This window comes from Ascaphus truei, chromosome 3 (assembly GCF_040206685.1).
Source record: "Ascaphus truei isolate aAscTru1 chromosome 3, aAscTru1.hap1, whole genome shotgun sequence".
NCBI classification, from domain to species: Eukaryota; Metazoa; Chordata; class Amphibia; order Anura; family Ascaphidae; genus Ascaphus; species Ascaphus truei.
The window spans coordinates 271,669,796-271,693,342 of record NC_134485.1 but is presented as its reverse complement, the minus strand read 5'-3'; the positions used below and the strand labels follow the sequence as shown (position 1 = coordinate 271,693,342).

Below are 23,547 nucleotides of genomic sequence, written 5' to 3'. Positions count from 1 at the left end.
TGCTATAAGGGTTCAACAGAAGTCACAGATATTTATTGCCTATCCAGCAAATAGTTACTTTATGAGGGAAATAAATAAAAACCTGACTGAAGTTCACTGTGAAAAACCCTATCAAAGTAAACATGATCAAAGGGCTATTATGAGTATTATATGGAAAAAAATACTTTAAAGTGCTACTGCTGTGATAAAAAAATATATTTGTAAACAACGTGACAGTATATTTTTTCAAAACACCTGTTTACGTGCAAAATGCATTTCATAGCTGCTCAGTTTACGTTTGTATTTTTTATATACACTTAATAAACACAAGGTTCAAAAACCCAAAATGTTAATCATGTATTTTCTTGAATAGTTAAAATAATTAGATAACAAGATCCTCCTTGTTTGCTGACCAGACTTTAGAGCAGTGTTTTTCAACTAGGGTTTTGCGGGCATTACTAAAACGTTCCCTGCAATTTTCTGGTCATTTCAAAATCAAATGCATTGTATTATAGATGGTTGGGGTTCCTTACAATGTATCTGACCTCAGACTCGCTATTAGAGAGGGTTGGGGTTCCTTACAATGCATCTGACCTCAGACTTGCTATTATAGAGGGCTGGGGATCCTTACAATGTATCAGATTTCAGACTCGCTAGAATTTCACATCGGGTTCCTGAACACAAAAAAGTGTTGGAAATCACTGCTCTAGAGATAAGCTCTATTCAAAAAAGTAGACCCATCACATTTTAGTGTCCACTATATTTTGTTATTGGTCTATTTCATCTTACCAACAAGGTCCACACTTCATGTACCGTATTTCACAACCGGCTGAAATTATACAGTAACTGAGGAGATACAGTGGGAAATTTTAATCGAAAGACCAGGGAACACGTGCCCAAACGCCTTCTACTTTCCCCTTGTGATTCTGTATGAACACCGATCAGGAAATGAGTGGGGGAAAAAATAAAAAACACTACACAGAAATTAGCGATTTCTTTTAATACATATGTAGTACAGAATATTAATTACAGCAGGACAGTGTTTCCAGTTAAATAAAATTAAAACCTTTATTCACCCCCCCCCCCCCAAATATAAAATTACTAAATTAATGTTTTGAAAGAACAATATGATCCAAGCTTTAAATAACACCACCATTTACCACAGTAACCATGACCACCAATACATACTCTTTGCTTTGGCAAAAAAAAAAAGGATTTTTTCGTTTGTTTTTAACAGTGTATAAACCTAACATAGCAAAGACTGTATACATCTTTGTATTGCACTCATTTATGTACAAGAATAAACTGTAAAGACAAAAATATATAGCAGGTAAAATGAATAAGCACATTTTTGTCACAATAAAAGTTCTAGCGATGAACATTAAAAATGCATAGAAATGTAACACATTTATGTACAGAAAGTATGGTCTGCATCAATTAACAATATGTACATTTCAACAACCCCAGTAATACATCTCCTGGACGGACCTGCCAAGCAATGCAAATTTGTGCAGTGATGAAAGTTTCAATGTCATGTGTTCCCTACACTCGACGATTTGGAAGCTCCCAGACTAAAACGGACTATCAATAATAGAAACTAGTGAACAGAAAACAAAGTTCATATTAGATGTTAGAAAAATCTTACCTATTTGTCAGAAAGGAATTTTAATTTCGGTTGGAAAAAAAATAAAATCTTTTCCATGGTCTCTTTTTAAAACTGAATCAAAATGAACATAACCAGGGCTTTTCCCTCTTAATATTTTCTTCACTTTTAAGACTTGAAAGGTGTGCTTGGTCACAAAGCCAACATGTAAACTTGTGTAGCATTTAATGTACATTCCTTGACAATTACTATCCTATTTCTAATGTGCTATTCGTTGTGACCCTGCTTTGTTATTAGCAGTTATCTAGCTAGCATAAAAATATTCAATACACATTTCTTTAAGATACAGTATCGAAAAAAGTCAGTATTGCCACATGATTAAAACAAAAGACATGTGCCTACCCTCCGACAGCTCCTACCATCACACCAACCGATTGTCTCTTACTCTACCCCTTCCTCTTAATCTGTAGTGTTCATATTATGAAGAGATCATCATTTTACACACTGTGAGCTCTGGAACGGTCCTGAGTTAGCAAAAGATGGGCCACATCGTGAAATGAAAATGACTTTACACGTGGGAAAGAGATCATGCGACTGAAGAAGAGCTGGTCATTCCCTGTACAGTTGTGCTTGTAGGAGTTCCACTTATGGCATTAAAAATGTGAAGCGAATTCGGCATAACACTGATCTTCTCTTCTCCACACCAAATCTTAGAAAGAAAAAGGAAAACATTTATACATCAAATAACAAAAATAATGGTGATATCTTTTCTTTTAGAAGTAAAAAGACCAGCAAACCAACACTTCAGATAACCTTTAGGACAGTAATATGCTTTGCTATAATGCTGTGCAGCAATTACTGTACCATAACCATCTAAACCAGTTCTCCAAAGTGGCCAGATCAGAAAACATTTAGAAATAGAGGGGCCACAAGCTTATTATAATGTAATTTTAGATACATTTACAAACTTGAAATGATATTTCAAAATTTTGCAAGCATTTATAGCATCCATACAGTATATATTACATTAACTTAACTTATAAGTGGATATTAGTGTGAACAATTGCACTTTGCTCCTGCTAATTTCACACATGCTTGGGCAGCCGAGAGCCCGAGGGTCACACATGAAGGCTCTATGCAGGCCGCATTTGGCCCGCAGTGTGGGGGGGGGGGGGGGGGAGGCGCCAGTTAAAGAGCACTGATCCTCCCTGTATTCAGAAATCCTCGTTAGCAACTGGAGATCCCTGGTTTTTGCTCCTATACTGTTAAATAATAATAATATTCCACTTATTATTATTTCTTGTTCAGAAAGATTAAAAATACTTCAGAAGTTGGTTTTCTAGCAGACAGTCAATTTATTCTTAAAAAGTTACTTACAAATGAAAGTTTAATCAATGATGGCAAACGTGCTTCTGATGTTCCTTTCATAGAACAAAGGATTACACCCTCACTTAGGATTCAGTTGCCTTTGTTACTTTAAAATTCTAAATACTACAACAATATTCTCATGCAATTGTCTTGATAGAAATTCATTTATTATATTAAAATGCATGAATGCGAATTTATAACACTCTCAAGAACTCTCCAATCAGCAGCAGAAAAGTTGTAACAAATAGAAACACTACAGTATTATCAGTTATTATAAGTATCAGTCAGAAGAGTGGGAAAACGCAAAAATTACCATTGTGTCGTAGTGTCTAGTGTCGTAATATTGGTCCTATCTTACCTTATAGGAAACAACCCGTTAAGGTAGGCTGATAAACTAATAGTGATCAGATACCCTTCGTATCATTAAAGCTGCAGTTCAGTCTTTTTTTAATTTATTTTTTTACTTCAATAGTTTCATGTGGCCAATCTCTAATTACCTAAAGAACTGTATAGTTGCAGGTCGATTCGTTCTCCATGTATTGATCGGCAAAATTTGGTGACAATTAGTGAAGGGATCTGTTTTTCTTCTGCTTCTGTCTCTCAGCGGAAGCTCATGAATATTCATGAGCACTCCTGCACTGACATGTGCTAGAGGGAGGGCAGGGCTGACAAAGGGGTGTGCCAGGGCTTGTGACAGGACATGAAGGGGAAGTGCCTAAGCAAATGGTTGTTAAAATAGAATACAAGAAATTTGGTCTTTCAAAGTTGTTTTTTTAAAAACAGAAAATGCTAAAAGTATTTTTTCTTACTACAGAACTGATTTATTAAAAAAAGCACACATGCAGGATTTTGACTGAACTGCAGCTTTAAGCAATGAATAGAGAGAGCAACATATTCATTCATTTTAAAATTTCACTTAAACTGCATTGAAATTTTTAGGTATGAATGGGGTACAGAAAACAGGAGTAGACAATAATTACCATTGAAACCAAAAGGAACATACATTACAAAGTTGGTGATGAAGAGAGGCATAGCCGGGAGAATACTTATTAGGATAACTCAATCCTTAATAGACACTCATAACTAGAGATGGCTGAAAATGTCGAAGAAATTGAAATCCTCTGCGGATTTGGAAGCTCCTTTTATCGGCGGATCAGTCTCAAAAAGGTAGAATCATTTTTCTCTATCACTACAAATCCTGAATCCTTAAACGAATTCCAGACCCTGAAATATGGGTTTTGGGGCAAGGGGAGACCTTTAGTGCAGCCCCATGTAAAATATATTTTTATTATATATACATATAATATATATATAATATATATATAGTATATACACACATATATACACACATACACGACAAAACAAAAGGTAACTCTCAATGTATTACTTCCTGGTAAAACATTTTTATAAATAACTAAAATATATATAGTCCCTCAAACCCTGCTCCAAAACCAATATGTGGAGAGACACCAGTGCTTAAAAAAAATTAAAAAAAACAGCACACCTGGGAGATATACTTTGCATATGCGAATAGCATATTTAAATAACTTATACCTCAACATCCCAAAAACCTTTCCACAAGGCCTATCCTGATGAGCCAGGTTCCAAGGCATCTTGTGAGGAAGAGTTTAAAGTCAAGGCCCAACAATGAACAGAACCCACAACCTCTGCTCTCCTTCAAAACCTATATCTCATAAAATCCGTGCGGAAGGAACCCAATGGTGGATTTGGAGGTGTTCTAACAACATTTTTCGTGCCCAATCCGCCTTCTCATGCGTGAATCAGAATTTGGTATTCCAAAAAAAAATATCAGATCAAATTTGGACTAATTCGCCCATCTCTAATGATAACCCAGAATCGTTGCACTTTAGGACAAGAACATGTTCATTTATAAGGTTGGTGAAGATGCGATCAAACATTATAACCCTTAACAGGAACAGCTGCTTTCCCATTAAAAGCTTTGAGTTATACATTGCAGGGTAATATTTTCATAGTATATATTTAAATATATCCCGGAACAGCAATTTTACATTAAAGACAATAAAAATCAAGCTTATATTACCATCCCATCTGCTCATGTATGCACATAGGGAGAAAAAGAGAAACTTATTATTGGGAAGGATTATACAATTAAAACTTTTACAGATTTACCACACAGTGCCAGTTTGCTCATATTGACATAAATGGCATAGTCCACGCTCAGCAGGAGGGGCGAGAGAGGGAGCGAGGACGAGGGCGAGAGGGAGAGAGAGAGAGCGCGAGAAAGCGAGGGCGAGAGAGCAAGGGCGCGAGAGAGAGCGAGGGCGAGAGAGCGAGGGAGAGAGGGAGAGAGCGCGAGGGAGAGAGAGAGAGAGAGAGAGGGCGAGAGGGAGCGAGGACGAGAGAGAGCGAGGGCGAGAGAGAGCGAGGGCGAGAGAGAGCGAGGGCGAGAGAGAGCGAGGGCGAGAGAGGGCGAGAGAGAGCGAGGGCGAGAGAGGGCGAGAGAGAGCGAGGGCGAGGGCGAGAGAGGGCGAGAGAGCGAGGGCGAGCGAGGGCGCGAGGGCGAGCGAGAGAGAGCGAGGGCGAGCGAGAGCTAGGGCGAGCGAGAGCGAGGGCGAGCGAGAGAGCGAGGGCGAGAGCGAGGGCGAGAGAGAGCGAGGGCGAGAGAGAGCGAGGGCGAGAGAGAGAGTGAGGGCGAGAGAGGGAGGGCGAGAGAGAGCGCAACAGAGCGAGGGCGAGAGAGCGAGAACGGGAGAGCGAGGACGAGAGAGCAAGGGCGAGAGAGAGAGCGAGGGCGAGAGAGCAAGGGCGAGAGAGCGAGGGCGAGAGCGAGGGCGAGAGAGAGAGCGAGGGCGAGAGAGAGAGCGAGGGCGAGAGAGAGGGCGAGGGCGAGAGAGAGAGCGAGAGCGACAGAGAGAGAGCGGGAAAGCGGGTGAGCTATTAGTGGCACAGGCGGACTGGAGTTGCCCACCTGTGCAATAGAGCTTTCTGTTCATTATCTTATCTTGTTCACTCAAGAGAGCTCCACATTTTTTAAACAACCATTGAACAGTGAAAATACCTTTGTGGAGGGTCTCAGAAGAAGAGCAGCACAAAGACAAAATAATACTGGAAACTCCATTGGATTTGACTGCATTGTAGTACCACTTTTTGTCTATACAAAACTCTAATGATGTCCTTTACCTTTCATTATATTGTATTTCACAGGATTTTTTTCGCACAAATTATTAAATACGTATATTTTGATCTTCTGTACACTATCACTTATGTTTGAAGAGTTTTTAAATATAGATTTTAGCAGGATTAGCACATCAAATCTACTTTCACATGATAGTCTTAAGCAAAGCTGCTACGCAAAGCTGCATCGCCTAATAAATACGCCTGTTCCCGTACATGGGGATACAGATTGTTTACTGAAGTAACAGATAAAAAGCAGAAGTCCCTTCACAGTCATCTGGGTCTCATTAATGAATTCAGACTTAAATCTCCCATGCTCCGTGTATTTCTGGCCATAACTTTCTAGACTTTGTTGCACATACATTACGAGTCAATAAAATGTTATATGAACTCAAAATTCACTTATCTAATCCAAAAATTACACAACCACATGCAGAACACTGTACATGCGTGTATGTATATAAACTAAAGGTTAAAGGCCACAATTCTTAACTATTTTATTGCAAATAGTCCGATTACCATTTTACGTTCAGGTCATTTCAAAAGCCCAAGTACGTTATTTATGACAACCTCGTTTGTCTTTAGATAAGTATGAGAATTTCAAGCCACCTCATACAGTATTGACACTAATAACCAAGGACAGCCAGGTATCGTTATAGAAAAGTGGCAAAAGTGTATCCTGTCACTGTTATTCAAAAAGTGTCATTAAGATGACAGGGCAGAGTCAAATACATGGTTTTACGCTAGTTTATTACCATAGAAAATAAGATCTGTTTTGCTTTTCTGTTTTTCTGATAGAATTACAATGGTTAGAAATATCCCTTCTATTTTTGTAAGGTACAGAGCAGTTTTCGCTTGACTAAAGTGTTATTCCCAGGCTTGTTATTTTATAAAATGGGATTAAAATGCCTGACTAAAAATATTATGTTTTGCCCCATCAACTATCTCTACTGAGGAAACACTACTGTATATCAACGTATTTTGAATGTTCAGAATATAATTAGTAATACTTACTTGTTCATGCATTATTTCAGAAAGTTCTTTGGCCATCTCTCTGTAGTTTGCTTTCATTTCTTCTTGGTATTCAAACTGATTTTCCTTTATAAGTCTTTCATTAACACACAAAGCCTGACCACACGCTTCAACAAATTGCCTAAGAAAAAGGAAAAACATATATAAAGTCATTCATTGAGAGTGTTACGCATGTATATCAGAATGGAAATATATTACACTACTGCTGTATGTATATTAGAAAATCATAATTAATTTTAAAGCTATTAATCATACAAACCACCATAAATATATATCTTTGTATATGACCACGCTTTTCAACCTTTCAAGAATTGTAGAACCCGTAACATTTCTTCTCCTTCGGATACGCCAACCTACCATATCTATGCACTTTGACATATACAAGAGACAATTTTTAGAATGTTATCATTAGATTAGAAATTAAACTGTATTTATGTAAAGTACAATTTGAAACAAAATGATTGTGGCTTGCAAAGTACAATATTTCCTATTGCAGATTTGGCTTTGTGCAGAACCAATGCAGGTTGAAAACAACGGACCAACATGTATGAGTTTATTGGTATTGTTGAGAATATCAACAAACATAATTCTTCAGCTTTTAGTGCCCTCTATATCATGACAGTATATCAACGTACTTTGCTTTGTCAATAAATAGATCAAAGTACTCTGCCTCGTCAATACATATATCAAAGTACTTTGCTCCGATTTGGTCCCACGTACACCAGCTTGTGACTTGGGGATTGTCAATAGGAGGAACTAAGCGGTGCACGCATGGAGATTGAGACAAACTATGAGTCTCCGTGCATCATTCCTTTTGCCTTTTATTTGTTCCAAAAACAAATCAGCGAGATCGGAAGTGGCACAAGTCGAACATTCTGCCCCACATGTAAGAAGCTGCTCATTTTTTTAGCACGGGTGCCAACAAACAATAAGTCAAAGCACACTGTTCTCTGTGTTAATACATATATCCATCCAACGGCTGTTTTCTTTTTGTCTTGAATCACACAAGAAATTCCAATATGGATTACCTGAAAACTTCCTTCAGTTGTTTTATTTTGTTGTCTGCATACTTTTTGGTGTTTGTATCATCCAAGAAAACTCTGGCATACGCCAAGGGGCCTGCATTGACCTACAAGGGGGAAATGATAAGACATAGCATTCTATTTCATAAGTCACCAAAGGGTGATACTGGGCTACAAAAAATAATGTGTCAACAGCAATCTACACAAAAAATGCAACCCACTGTAGCCTGCACTCTGCTTGCATCTAGCACCATTTCTGACCTATGTTTTAAAGGTACAGGCTGTATACAATTTCTACATGATGAAAGGACCCAATTACTAAATACAGTGGTGGTGAAACCAAGTATCAAAGGCAAAAAGATATAAAAAGCACACTTGGGTCATAAACATTAAAAACAACAGTAGCAAAATCGCAGCTGTTAAACTGTAGAATAAATCTTAGTTAAACACTACTAGAGCTACTCTGTCCAGGAGTACAGCTATTGTAATTGTTATAAGTAACTTGTTCTCCATTCAGTTTGATACTTTCAAGTGGTGTTAAAAAGAAATGTAATTGTTGGCCTCGCTTTATTTCTAGCGAAAAAGTATAATATACTGTATTATACTCCTTCCCCGTTGCACACATGCAGAGAAATATAAAAATATATGAATCCAAAGAATGCAATTGATCCCAAAGCATTACAGTCCATTTAAGAGATTGTAACTTTAAGTGTGTAACTCAAGCACTTGTGTTTGGAGAAATGCCGTGACGTGAATTCACTCATCCTCCGCATATCCTCAAATCACTGGCAGATGGTGCTGTAGTTAACGCTAATTTCTTTTGTGAGCACAAACATCATTAAGGGAATACTAGTGTTATTGAGTTTTGGTTTTTATTTTTGTCTACAAATTGTTTACCTCCTTTCTAATCTAAGTGGCATCTGTAATGGTTCCTGTATGTTTCTGCCATAATACAAGGGTCTGTAACTCTGCTTCCTTTAATTATACGGACATGTATTATTTAATTAGCATTGTGCAAATACCAGTCAATCTGTATGTACTGTAGATTAATTGAACACATTTTGCTTTATGCCTTAAAACTGGTTTACACAAATAAGACCATCCAAAAAACTTGTAACAAAACAGAACAAATCTGTCAAGTATATCGCTAATTAGTGGGTATGATGTAATAAAACCGGAGTAAAGTGCTACACTTACCTGTACACTGACACTGCCCTGTAACTTTAACTGTAGTTTAATCATATCCACTTCAGAAGAGGAGCAAAGCAGCCTGAGCTCTGCCACCTTCTTACTCATTTCATCGATTGCCACCTCTATTGGGTTCAGATCTGTATGGTGCTGATACATCACAGGAATTCGCTTCTTCACATAAGGGAAACAGTGTATTGCTGTGAAGAGAAATATCAACAAGATTAAAACAAAAACCAAAAAAAGAGTTGGGACTATACCATACAAAAATTCAGACCAAGGTGAATAAACTATGAAGCATGTATGTAACATCATCATCCACCAGGTTACTCATGTGCTGTGGAAGTTACTGCTTTATTTGTTCCATCGTTTCTATGGTTTATTCTGGTACTAGACTACATACATGTATACAGTTTTCACTTGTAGCACTGCCTCAAAGAGACATGGCAAACATATACATTACAGGGTTTGATTTCCGCAACAGATTGCATAACAATTATAGATGTTGAACTGGGACTTTTTCATGAGATTATTATTTTATCTTTGCCTAATTGGTAGGAGAACAAGAATCGTTCTTTTTGTTTAACAATTATAGATGTTGAACTGGGCCGATATGGCAGGCACTTAATCACATCACTGCCCCAATTATAGGAGTACCAAATTGTATGAAAGAGAGAAACTGTAATGTTTGTTGAACTGGAACATAAAGTGAGTGTGGAATATCTGGTGTAAATAAGCAAGCAGAAGAATTCAAATATGGAGGGCAAACATTTACTTCTTTTTAAATAAAACAACTCATTACCACTCACTTTGTATATGTGTTTCTTTTTGCTCTACCGTTCCAAAATAATACATTTGTACTTCATTATCTCAATGTGTAGAGCGTTCCATTAACTCTCTGGTCACGGAAAGTTGTCGACAGTTGACTATGACACATCTAAACAAGAGCCTTGTGAAGTTCCATGCACAATAAATCTTTAAAGGACTTCTACAAAATAAAATGTGTGATTATCTAACCCCCAACAAACAGGTGGGAAGCAGAGGGTCTTTTTGGAGCCGAGCCCCATCAATTTCAGTTCCAGAGACCCCCTTATCACAAAGATACTTGCATCTGAAAGTGATGCCAGTATCTTATATCTGTTTAATTAAAAGGCCTCACCGCACACGGGCCAATGGGAAGCCGCAAGGGATGATGTTGCAGCTTCCTATTGGCCCGTGGGATACAGAACCTTTAAATACATATTTTTTTGTGCCTAGCTGGGGCCGCTACAGGCACCCCCTTCAGATGTACTGAAATAAAAGGCGGTTCAGCTCCGGCGTCCCCTGCTTCTCACCCACCCCCTCAAAAAAAACCCAAGTATAGTCACTTTACCCCTTTGAGTGCTCCAAGACATAATCACTACATCAGGGGTCTGGCACTCCATGGGTCCCATGACGTAGTGACTACGTCTCGTCCTGCATTCCAATAGAGAGCAGGACTCAATCTGCCCTGTGAAGAAATGGCAGAGGACGACAACTCCTCTCCTGTTTCCTGAAAAATGGCCACCGTCCCGTGACCCTACTGTGCCGGAGGGTACAGCGATTCTGCAGCACTCAAAAAGGGTTCAAAAACGCTGCAGTTGGACTAATGATTTTTGATCAACATCATGCAATCATACCTTACAGTGGGAATGTTTCACTTGATTCGACAAGATAACTATTTAATAAATATACACCTCCTCTTCACCTGTCAATATAGTGCGTCGCTTCCACTGCTCCTCCACACCACCTTGTCTTTTCCCAGAGAGTGTAAATGGCATCTCAAACACAAAGCGGCGGATATTGTGACTCTTCTCAAATTCTGTTTTCCGCTCTTGCAGTTCCTTATCTTCAAAGTAAGGAGTGACATGTGTCACTTGAATGTAGGCATACTTGGAGTCCAAATCTTTGGGATTCACCTGCAAAATAAATAAGGCAACCAACAAATTATCAAGATGTTTTCATGTAAGGTACAATATTTTATGAAAATGCAACCTCTTTAGATCGTAACATAATGGTTTACTTTGAACTAGTAAACTCACAGTATCTATGGATTTGTGTCGTGTGTAATTGTTTACAGAACTCAAGCTGAAATGGGCCATGGTAAAGTAAAAATGTGAACACCTAAAAATTACATGACATTTACTACACTTCCTTTAGCGAATAATACCGCTACGGTTTTGTAACAAATTACTTTCCTCGTACAAATACAGTATAAAAAATATTTCTGCAACATGCCGAGTGAGATAAAGTCCCCGCTACCCTCGGATTACTCAGAGGACCCGTACCTTGCCAGAATCCTGGATCATTTTGACATTTTCTGCACCAAATTTATCTGAATAGAGTTTCAGCAGCCGTTGAGAAATCTCTGAAAGAGGCGTCAGTTTTGGCTCCTTGTAAATGTATTCTTTCCCATCTTCATCTTCAAAGAAACCCTGTGGCAGAAGTTCATTACCATTAAAACCCCAGCGGAACAAAGCAACCTCAAAACATGTACTTAATGAAGAGTATGTCAAGACATGTATGCTGCCATTTAAACTGGAGAACAAAAGTGAAAACAGTGAATCATTTTCCCGCAGCACAAACAGAATGAGGTGCAAATACATGTCATGGGTTGCTTCTAAAGTTTGGAAAACTCACATAAGATTATGGCAAAAACACACACAAAAAGAAAAAAATGCTGATTCATGGTAACAAATGTAATCTTTTTGAACACACACAAGATTGTCCTTCTTTCATATAAGCCTCTACACCGCCTTATAGCTCAACTGATCTCTTGTTCTACCCCTAATCGCCACATACGCTCAACCCAAGGTTGTCTCATCTCTCCACCTTTTACCTCTACAGCCCTTCCCAGTTCAAAGTCAGAAAAATCACCTGTGAGGGCAGGGGAAAGCACTGCTCCGCAGAGAAAAACGGGGTCCAGATAGAAACTTGCTGGTTAAGAAAAAGGTAAAAACAGTCCTTCCCAGTTATAAAACTTGCACTAATCTCTCCCTATCTATGGAGCGTTCCTCCATTTAATAATCGTCAAGCATCTTCACTTTCTGCTTTCAAAACATGGCTGAAAATTCACCTCTTAAAAGAAGCATCTCATTAAATTATTTACGCCTCTACAACAGACTCCAGGTGACCTCCATGGCTGCACTTTGGTCCTACTGTGTCTATAAGAGTCTCAACACACAACTTCGATTGTAAGCTCTCTGGGGCAGGGCCTCTGATTGCCAAATATTTTACCTGTTGTACTTCTCTGCATTGTTTGTACTTTATTTACCTTATATTCTACATTTTGTAAGGTGCTGCATAAACGGTGGCGCTTAATAAATAAAATTATACATACACCTGACAAACAAAATCGAATGAAGGACAGTCTTACCACTAAAAGTTTCGACGATGGCTTCCCCAATTCTACGAGCTTGGAAAGGATGTATTAACTTCTACAAATTGTGAACAAGATGTAGCATCGGTTCTTCAATGTTGCGTATTATTTTTAAATAGGCAAGTAAAAAAAACGGTGCCCATCCATGGACAAATTCTAGATCACGGGATATATTCTATGTAACGGGACAGCTTCTCTCTCTTTGTGGACACAGCACTCTGATCAAACCAGTTTAGGGGGTGTAAAATCACAAAACTAGTATATTCACATTTTTATCAAATGAAGGAAAGTAGTTTGTGTATTTACAATTTGCTCTAGCACTCAAACCATTTCTAGGGGGTAGGGCTAGCTACAATTTCAACTACTGCAGCAGTAAAAGCAGTGGGTAGGTTTGAAAACAGGAGTCTGCTTTTATATCCAGTGGTTGCTAATCTAATCCATTCCCAATTCAAATTCCTACCACCAATATCCAAGGTATAATATTATTCATTGCACATAAAATCCAATTCTATTTAGCTTCAACTAACCCAAATCTAAAATAAAAGCGACATGGTTAGAGATAATATTTAGTATTTAGAGTGAACATCTTTGTCCCGTTGCCTGTATTAAGTGCCAGTGGATTGTGTCCAAGTGCTTGTTGAGAGGGAGCTGCAAATAACCAACACATTAATGCCGTACCTACGAGATGCTCTCGCATCCACCAGTGACAAAATAAGGGTGTACAGAGAGATCCTGTGTACGTGGCTTCATAAACGTGGCACTCAAGGGTGATCTGTTTATTATTTTAAGCCAAAAAATAGGAAATAAAGACACATCCTTCATGACATGGACGATATGGTGAAAAGAACAGGATGCAGTAACAAACAAATGCCAGGCGTAGGACAGGGCCACATCAAACCAAAAGCTTAAATGCAGCAAGGCATTGTTAGCTTTTCAATTGTTTAATTACCTCCACATCGGTTTCACTGTCTGTAAACTGGTATTGCTATAAGATTATAAAAAGGAATAAACAGAATAAAATGACAGTTAAATTGCTGGATGCAGGCAAAAGCTGCACACACCTTCCCCAGGAAACGGATCACACAGTTTCATGAATGGAAAGCCTGAATAAAGCAGAACTGCATACTGTGACAGTGTGAGCATTTACAGGCCGACTGTGACAATAACACGATGAAGTACTAACAGGCACGTCAAGGTATAGCCATTCACTTTGCACCACATGCATTAAAGACACACACAGCAAATTCGTGATTTATATTCTGCAGATGGAAAATATGTATTTAATTTTCACACAGCAATCCCGCCTACTAGATACATAAATATATATATATATATACATACATACATATACACATATACGTGTGTGTGTGTATATATATATATATATATTCCATATTTGTAAATGGGAGGTCCTCCGGAGGAGAAATAGATGAGATTGCTGCTTCAAAGGGTTGGGGAAGGGTGGAGGTTTCAATTGTTTAGTGGCAAGAAATGCAAATATAGCATGTGGCATGTGTGGATGTCATACTTGCAAACCACGCTGAAGCACCAAATATAACTATTGAAAACTGGTCACTGAAGCCTGAAACAGAACTTACCGCCGCCTTGAGATAGTAAGAAAATAACAAAATAAAAAAAAGACAAAAAGGAAGCAAAAAGATTTTACTAGTGCAACTTTATAACAGACAGTCTGAAAACTTACAAGACATTCCAGGTTTGTCAAAGTTTAGAGGTATACAGGTAGTAAGGTTTTAACTTACTTGTCCAAAGAAAGCCACCCTGAAATAAGTTCCCAGAAGCCTCTTGCATGTGTGCATCACCTCAGTAACTTTGCTGTAGGCACGATGTAGTGTATCATACAAATGAGCGAGTCTCTGGGTACAAATGGGCAAGCAGTAAAAAAGGAGAATTTAGCAAATAAACTCTTTACTGTGATGACATTTTATTAGTGCCTGTAGTCACCAATTACAACATGCAGATACATTCTGGGTTCATCCTTTTAAAGGGGTTCTAATATTTATGTAGAATCATCTGGAGAAAAAGAATTCACAATACAGAAAATATATCAAATGTATTAAGTGCTAGAAACAGGGTCATTTCTTTTAATACATACACCTAAATCTTTACCAGAAATAACACCAACCTTCAAAATGAAGCATTTTACAAACTAAATTTTGGTTATTGAAGGTGGACCTAGCAACATACTTTTCAAGAGCTTTGGGAGCTAAAATGGTCGCAGGTGTTTTCCTTGTTAGTAAGGCAATAAGGCAAGTAAACATGCCTTTGTTTCCAAATAACGATACAATCCAGTTCACATCTGTGTTCCTGACTGGATCACTAGCCAAGAAATTCCAGACCAGCTCTTCTCAACCCCCTCCTCATGGAGCCCCAGCCAGGGCAAGCTATGTGAATAACCAACCTGCACATGCACATACTGTACAGGGTAAGGGCAGTCACATGTGCATCACATTTCTTTGGTTATCTGGTCTACCTTAGGTTAGGGTTGATAAGCCCTGTTCTAGGCAGATATTTTGGATGTTGTGCGACGAACAGTATTCAAAGTATTTTACTTATGTATTGATTTTAAATATTGAAACAATACATGAATTGCACTCTTTACCTTCTGAGATTCCTACAACTCACTGCCTATCGAAGCATTAATTATTGTTTAACTTGAAACGCTAAAATCAATTACTGTAATTATGTTCAACAAGACAAAACAAGACAAAGACAAGACAAAACAAATGTCTGAAATGAAAGCTTAGAAACAATTTTATAACCGAAGACAACAAGACAAAACAATTGTCTGAAATGAAAGCTTAGAACAATTTTATAACCGAAGACTTGCAGGGGCCTTATTACTTCTGTGTTATTTAACTTGTGAAACTCTGAATGAATGAAAAATTATGGTTATAATTTCACTTCACACTGTAAGAGAAGAATAGTTTTTCTCAACTGCTTATCCCTTTAATCAATGATGCAGTGTTGACCCCTCTAGAACCAAAGAGGCAAGTGCCACACATTTAGGGATAGTTTCCCCTAAAGGTGATAAAGGTCGTGAGAGGCGGTGCAGCTGCCTTGGAACAACTTATTACCAGTACTGCAAAAAGTCTAGGTACAAAAATGTATTTAAGGCACATTTAAAAACAGTAAGAGAACACTCTTACACGTTTCGCGTGGTCACCCACACTTTATCAAAGATAAAGAGTGTTCCCTTACTGTTTTTAAATGTGCCTTCAATACATTTTTGTACCTAGACTTTTTGCAGTAATGGTCATAATTTTTTCCAAGGCAGCTGCACCGCCTCTCACGACCTTTGTATGCTGAAATCCTCTGGTAGGAGCACGCCGACAGCACCCGGATCTCCACATGGTCATCAGTGAGTAACTTTATTATTATATGTTGCTCATTCTATGTGACTTTTATTACCATTTAGTTCCTATAGCCAGTGTTCGACAAACCTATACATTTGCACGCCCCGGGCGAGTGGATTTAACATCGTGGCGAGCTCCTATTGGCCCAAACAGCACACGTGTGGTACTAGGTGGCGAGTAGATTTTTTTGTCTGGCGAGTAGATTTTTGGGTGATTTGTCGACCACTGCCTATAGCCATTTGACACCCATATAAGACATACCTATTATAGGCTATTGGGAGTCTACAGATAGTGGCGTTCAAGGGACTTTCTTAGTGGTATACATCCATTACAGTATTTGTGGATTTTGGAGCTCTGAGTTCAACATGCTGTTTTGTTTGGAAAGATTATGAAGATTTAAATGCTTTAATCTGCATATCCAATACATGGACGTTTCCTGGCTAGCATCGCTAGGGGTTAAAATCCTCTATTTTTCCCTGTCATCCCTAAAGGTGATAGACTGTATAGTACCTCAAAATCCCTGCGCTTTTCATAGATGGGAATGATGAGTTTATAGATGTCTGCGATGAGCTCGTATCGCTCCGCTTTCCACAGCCCGTCTGCACACTGCTCCAGCAGCTCCATCAGCACGTCCTGTTGAACAACAAGTCAGAGTAAAGATTTTACTGCTCTTTACAACAAGCAAATATGTAATCTCACCATTTCAAGGCCCTTTAAGATGTTTCATTTTTTTCTTTCATCAGTCATTTTTACCATTATAAAAGTATCTTAAGGACAAAAACAGTATGAGAAATGCAGGAACCAACCAAAAAGTGTATATTGTATAAATGAAATATAGACAGTCAGTAGGATATAGAAATATAAACATATGGTAAGAATGACGTAAGCTGAAGGCTACATGCTTAGCAAGTTATAGAATCCATACATCACAAACAATCACATAAAAAATGGAACATTTACACAAACAACAGAACACCCTCGGTTCCCAGGGGGATCTTCCTCAGCATTGTGTGTGTGCAGGTTATCCATAGCCTTTTTGAACTACATATATATAGTTTTCTATTCGATGTTTATTTCTTTAAACCTTACCGGAAGCCCTTGGTTCCCAGGAACCGCAAACCTGGGGGTTCTCCGGGCAATTTGGGGAAGACATATGACTCCCGGGTCAGTTCTCCCCCTCCGGCAACCAATCAAAAAGCCACAATGTCATTGATTCAATTACGATTAAAAAAACTAAAAATTTCAGGCGGTATTACCGCTTTAACCCAGCACCACCACTGATGCGTATGAAAACAATTTGAAGAAGTATTGGCATTTCTGTACTATATTTGCAGTTTCTTTTAACTAAGATACAAGCAAAACGTACATGTCTTTGGCACCTCTATCAGTATACAGAATTAAAGTGTAAGAGACCACACAAGAACTTTAATAATTTGCAAATGTTCATTCCTAAAATCTTTTGCCAATACTGCTCAGGACATTTCCTTTTGGGAACCACAGAAATCACCTGGATTCTCCGGGGACAGGTACACATATACAAATGTCTTACATGGAGACTACAGTGCAAGTGTATGCAGAGATTCCGTTTAATCTACTAACAAATCTACTGCAGACTGGAACACTTATGTGAACGGGGCACACATGAATGATTTTTCAAATCAAACGCGCCCCTGCTCATCAGGCCTCACCTCACAAGCAGAAACCCACCACATTCACCCCTAGTGTCACACTCCATATTCACCCTTATTCCCAACACACTCCACACATTCCCCACACATTCCCCACACATTCACACCCCCCCGTTTTCACACACATACATGTTCTAACGCACGCCACACTCAGCCTCTCTCCTCATACACACACCACTCACAACTCCCCTTCTCTTACTCAAAACCACGCACATTTCACCTAGCCACACAAATTGTCCACCCCGCCCCACACACAAAGCCCTCACCTCCCTCCCCCTCCTCACACAAAGCCATGACACTTCCTTCCTAAAACAAAGCAGTCTCCCCTTCCTCACACCTAAGGCTGCGCTTATAGTGCTGGCTGCGGCGACACTTACGTCACGCAGCACTGTAGAAAGTACATGCAGTCGGTCGCGGGTGCCCATAGTGGGCATAACCGCGACTGTGCTGCAGATAGACGGAGCGGTCGCCGGTAGACAAAGGATTTTGACATTTTGGTGATCGCTGCGTGACGTCAGTGGTTCAGCCAATGAGGGCGAACTGCTCACGGCCACACCTCCTGTCACACCAGAGTGCAGGAATCGCAATAGCTACGGCTGACGACACGCGGTTGCGTAGCCAGTCACATAGCCAGCACTATAAGCGCAGCCTAAAACATATCAGCCGGTCAGCGAGCACGTCCAGCGCTGTCTGCAGGCTGCCTTCTCTGTGCCGGGCTGAGAGGGGAAAGAGTAGAGGCGGATCACAGCCTCTCAGTCTCCAGACAGCGCGGCACGCACCTGCTGAGAAGACTGCAGAGATTCCCCCTGGGGCTGCGACACCCTTGGCAGAGGATAGCGGCACCCGGTTGAGAAACATAACTGTCAATATTTCCTCCATCTGATCCAAGGAAGATCAAATCTTTGGAGAGATAAGTTGGCAAGAAAATTTTAAACAAATCTGAGCCAATAAACAGATGTCACATAATAAGTGAAATATGAATTAGACGGCACTGCACATGTGTCTTCTTTCGAAGAATATGTATTCGATTATACCGGCGGCGGCTGGGCGTGTGTGCTCCCTCAGGGCGATGTGCCAGCCGAAACCTGCACTGCAGGCAGGAGGCATCGGGAGGCGACAGGGAGGCGTGGCCATGACATCACATGAGCGGTTCGCCCTCATTGGCTGAACCGCTCACGTGACCCGGCCGTCGCTCCAGAAAACAAAATTCTTGGATCTGCTTGATATTCGCGCGCTTGGCCGCCTCGTTCGCCGCTCGCTCTTAGCGCGCACTCATAGGAAAACGTATTTATTTTGGCGTCGTATGCTCTGCCGATTTGGGTATAATCACGGCCTTACGCAGAATGCTAGTAAAGGATGGCTATTTGATGGAGGCGCCATGAGTGCAGTTGGATTTGGAAGTACTGTTACACTGTAGGTAAGCACCTTGCCCAATTACTCACCTTGTATTCTCTACCTCACCTCTGCATACACACTTCGAAAATTCTTCTAGAATGTGATTCACAAGATATTGTTTAGCCCTTCGAGTACCCCAAGGCACCCTCTGCACATTATAAGGGCCGGCTGACTAGTAGGTCACCCTTTGACAAACAGGGTATGTCTTGCATTAAATGCTCGTTTTCTGGGGGGAGATCTCATTACAGTAACAGCCGAACGAGATTGGGAAAAAAAAAAAAAGGGGTGTATCCTCCACTTCCGTTCACGTTCTGGGGGGCGATCACGGGGTTGAGAGCCGGAAACCGGCGGCACTCCAGTTACTTTTTAACCTAATTTATGGTTCCGAAATTGCATCTTCAGTAAATCAATAAATGATTGTGAAAGCACTGTGATACTACTTTATTTAACCTCTCAGTTCAGTTCTCGGGAGACACCACAAGCATTGAAAGGTTTAAACACACATCTATTAATACGAATTATGATAAAGGTATATGTTTAAAGCACACTGTTTGGATATAATGTGGTCATTGAAGAGTGCATTACTATCATATCTCCCAGCATTATTCAAGTAATGTATTGGATCGCTGAATGGCCTCTTAAATGTGTTAAAGATTGACTAGTTTATGTTACTTAGTTTAAAGGTTAAATACAAATTCTGCAGCAAATCATTCTCAGCCCTACAAGAGGCTGATAAGCTTGCAGCATAGGGCTAGTTTTATCACTAAGAAAGCTGACTATACAGAACATTTCATATAATTTGATGTCCCAGATAAAAGCAACGCTTAGAAAAATATCCATAAGCAGAAAGAGAAAGCACTTCTGTACAAGCCTCAGTGCCATTTGTAATGCTACTAGCTCTTTTTAAAGCTGTCATTTTCTCTTTTAACCACCCCTTTAATAGAAGTTCTCCCAAGGTAGTCTTGTATAGCAAGACTGCAGTTTCGCTAGGTCATGAGTTGCCATACAGTAGTTCTAAAAAAAACAACAAAAACACTTATATCTCCTAAACTGGGAGGGCGTCCCATGGGAAGGAAGCGCTGGACACCATGTAGATTGAATCAAGTTTTAACAAACAGACAAATCAATAAGCAACAAGGATAATTGCTTTAAACCGTGATCAATATTTTTTCAATTATCAGCTGGGGAGCATTATAAAAAAGGAGAGAATGGGGGGGGGGGGGGAGTGTGTGTGATGGGGAAAGAGCATGTGAGGGGGAGAAAGAGTGTGGGGGGGGAAGAAAGAGTGTGGGGGGGGGGGAGAAAGAGTGTGGGGGGGGGGAGAAAGAGTGTGGGGGGGGGAGAAAGAGTGTGGGGGGGGGGAGAAAGAGTGTGGGGGGGGGAGAAAGAGTGTGGGGGGGGAAAGAGTGTGAGGGGGGAAAGAGTGTGAGGGGGGGAAAGAGTGTGAGGGGGGGAAAGAGTGTGAGGGGGGGGGAAAGAGTGTGAGGGGGGGGGAAAGAGTGTGAGGGGGGGGGAAAGAGTGTGAGGGGGGGGGAAAGAGTGTGAGGGGGGGAAAGAGTGTGAGGGGGGGAAAGAGTGTGAGGGGGGGGAAAGAGTGTGAGGGGGGGGAAAGAGTGTGAGGGGGGGGAAAGAGTGTGAGGGGGGGGAAAGAGTGTGAGGGGGGGGAAAGAGTGTGAGGGGGGGAAAGAGTGTGAGGGGTGAAAGAGTGTGGGGGGGAAAGCGTGTGGGGGGGGAAAGCGTGTGAGGGAGGGGAAAGAGTGTGAGGGAGGGGAAAGAGTGTGAGGGGGGGAAAGAGTGTGAGGGGGGGGAAAGAGTGTGAGGGGGGGAAAGAGTGTGAGGGGGGGAAAGAGTGTGAGGGGGGGAAAGAGTGTGAGGGGGGGAAAGAGTGTGGGGGAGACGGGGTATTTTGAGGGGGGAAAGAGTGTGAGGGGGGGAAAGAGTGTGAGGGGGGGGAAAGAGTGTGAGGGGGGAAAGAGTGTGAGGGGGGAAAGAGTGTGAGGGGGGAAGAGTGTGAGGGGGGGGAAGAGTGTGAGGGGGGGGAAGAGTGTGAGGGGGGGAAAGAGTGTGAGGGGGGGAAAGAGTGTGAGGGGGGGGGAAAGAGTGTGGGGGGGGGAAAGAGTGTGGGGGGGGGAAAGAGTGTGAGGGGGGGGGGGAAGAGTGTGGGGGGGGGGGAAGAGTGTGAGGGGGGGGAAAGAGTGTGAGGGGGGGGAAAGAGTGTGAGGGGGGGGAAAGAGTGTGAGGGGGGGGAAAGAGTGTGAGGGGGGAAAGAGTGTGAGGGGGGAAAGAGTGTGAGGGGGGGAAAGAGTGTGAGGGGGGAAAGAGTGTGAGGGGGGAAAGAGTGTGAGGGGGGGGAAAGAGTGTGAGGGGGGGAAAGAGTGTGAGGGGGGGGAAAGAGTGTGAGGGGGGGGAAAGATTGTGAGGGGGGGAAAGATTGTGAGGGGGGAAAGAGTGTGAGGGGGGAAAGAGTGTGAGGGGGGGAAAGAGTGTGAGGGGGGAAAGAGTGTGAGGGGGGAAAGAGTGTGGGGGGGGAAAGAGTGTGGGGGGGGAAAGAGTGTGGGGGGGGAAAGAGTGTGGGGGGGGAAGTGTGTGGGGGGGGAAAGCGTGTGAGGGAGGGGAAAGAGTGTGAGGGGGGGAAAGAGTGTGAGGGGGGGGGAAAGAGTGTGAGTGGGGGGAAAGAGTGTGAGTGGGGGGAAAGAGTGTGAGGGGGGGGAAAGAGTGTGAGGGGGGGGAAAGAGTGTGGGGGAGACGGGGTATTTTGAGGGGGGAAAGAGTGTGAGGGGGGGAAAGAGTGTGAGGGGGGGAAAGAGTGTGAGGGGGGGAAAGAGTGTGAGGGGGAAGAGTGTGAGGGGGAAGAGTGTGAGGGGGGAAGAGTGTGAGGGGGGAAAGAGTGTGAGGGGGGAAAGAGTGTGAGGGGGGAAAGAGTGTGAGGGGGGGAAGAGTGTGAGGGGGGGGAAGAGTGTGAGGGGGGAAAGAGTGTGAGGGGGGGAAAGAGTGTGAGGGGGGGGGAAAGAGTGTGAGGGGGGAAAGAGTGTGAGGGGGGGAAAGAGTGTGAGGAGGGGAAAGAGTGTGGGGGGGGAAAGAGTGTGGGGGGGGGGAAGAGTGAGGGGGGGGAAGAGTGTGAGGGGGGGGAAAGAGTGTGAGGGGGGGGAAAGAGTGTGAGGGGGGGAAAGAGTGTGAGGGGGGAAAGAGTGTGGGGGGAGGGGGAAGCGTGTGAGGGGGGGAAGCGTGTGAGGGGGGGGAAGCATGTGAGGGGGGGAAGCGTGTGAGGTGGGGGAAGCGTGTGAGGGGGGGGAAGCGTGTGAGGGGAGGGAAGCGTGTGAGGGGGGGAAGCGTGTGAGGGGGGGAAGCGTGTGAGGGGGGGAAGCGTGTGAGGGGGGGAAGCGTGTAAGGGGGAGAAAGCGTGTAAGGGGGGATAGAGTGAGGGGGGATAGTGTGAGAGGGGGGGATAGTGTGAGAGGGGGGGGATAGAGTGTGAGGGAGGGGAAAGACAGAGGGGGAGGGGAAAGACAGGGGGAGGGGAAAGACAAAGGGGGAGAGAGTGTGTGAGGGGGGTTCCCCAGAATGTCCCAATTATTGGGGTTCTTAACCAAAAAAAAGGTTGAAAACAACTAGCCTAGTATAAATGCTTTTAATTTAAAGAGTAAATTGAACCCCCCCCCCCTTTAAAAAAAAAAATATATATAAAAAAAATTACCACTACTATAGGGATTTCCAAAGCAAAACTGTGTAGTCTCCAGGTTCCGTCATATGGACGATCAAAGAAAGAATGTCTGTTGGCAACTGTTGGTGAATTGAAAACACATCCATGATGCCGATTAGCTCACCAATCAGAATCCATTTTATCTTTTTCTGGGGGGCTTTGAACGTGAAAATGTTAAATGATGCCCGAGCTGGTATTATTTACCAGTGTACAACAGCAGGACAATAGAAAGCAACTGGATCATCTTCTGTAGATCTTTTTGTAAATGATCTAAACATTTTTAATGTAAGCGTGCTTTTTGTATACCTCATATTTTGATGTCACAGTAGAACATGCAATATGATCCTGCTATAGAGGACATGAAATCTGTTGTCAGAAGTGGTAATTCAGGAAGCTTATCAGGAAGTGCAACTAGTAAAAATTAATTCTATTGGATGTTAAGTAAATACATAAAAACAGCCTCACCTCATTAAAATGAACATCCTGCATTCCAACATCCTCCATCATAGAAGCCTCCTCATCAATATTTGGAGTGATCACTCTGAATGTGGAGCATCCTTGTTTGAACATTCCTAGAATATAATGGAAGACAACAATTGAAAAGCTGAGCCATGATGTGCCCCACTCCTTACGCTGGCAGGTTTA

The 23,547-nt window shown here is 41.7% G+C and overlaps 1 protein-coding gene across 23 annotated transcripts in view; it reads right to left on the bottom strand.

Annotated features, from left to right (window-relative positions):
• Positions 1-971: 971 nt before the first annotated feature.
• Positions 972-23,547, bottom strand: part of DOCK9 (dedicator of cytokinesis 9) — a 263,517-nt gene continuing 240,941 nt past the window's right edge. For 15 of the 23 annotated variants that reach the window (XM_075590793.1, XM_075590800.1, XM_075590812.1 and 12 more), the window contains 10 exons: positions 23,368-23,474; positions 16,630-16,752; positions 14,506-14,619; positions 13,695-13,730; positions 11,655-11,801; positions 11,075-11,285; positions 9,358-9,548; positions 8,167-8,267; positions 7,121-7,259; positions 972-2,291 (listed from right to left, as the gene is read on the bottom strand). In XM_075590793.1, the coding sequence (XP_075446908.1) occupies positions 2,169-2,291; positions 7,121-7,259; positions 8,167-8,267; positions 9,358-9,548; positions 11,075-11,285; positions 11,655-11,801; positions 13,695-13,730; positions 14,506-14,619; positions 16,630-16,752; positions 23,368-23,474 (1,292 nt within the window). In that variant the 3' untranslated portion in view covers positions 972-2,168. The remainder of the gene's footprint in view (positions 2,292-7,120; positions 7,260-8,166; positions 8,268-9,357; positions 9,549-11,074; positions 11,286-11,654; positions 11,802-13,694; positions 13,731-14,505; positions 14,620-16,629; positions 16,753-23,367; positions 23,475-23,547) is intronic. The other 8 variants (XM_075590807.1, XM_075590806.1, XM_075590805.1 and 5 more) reach the window with 1 other exon arrangement.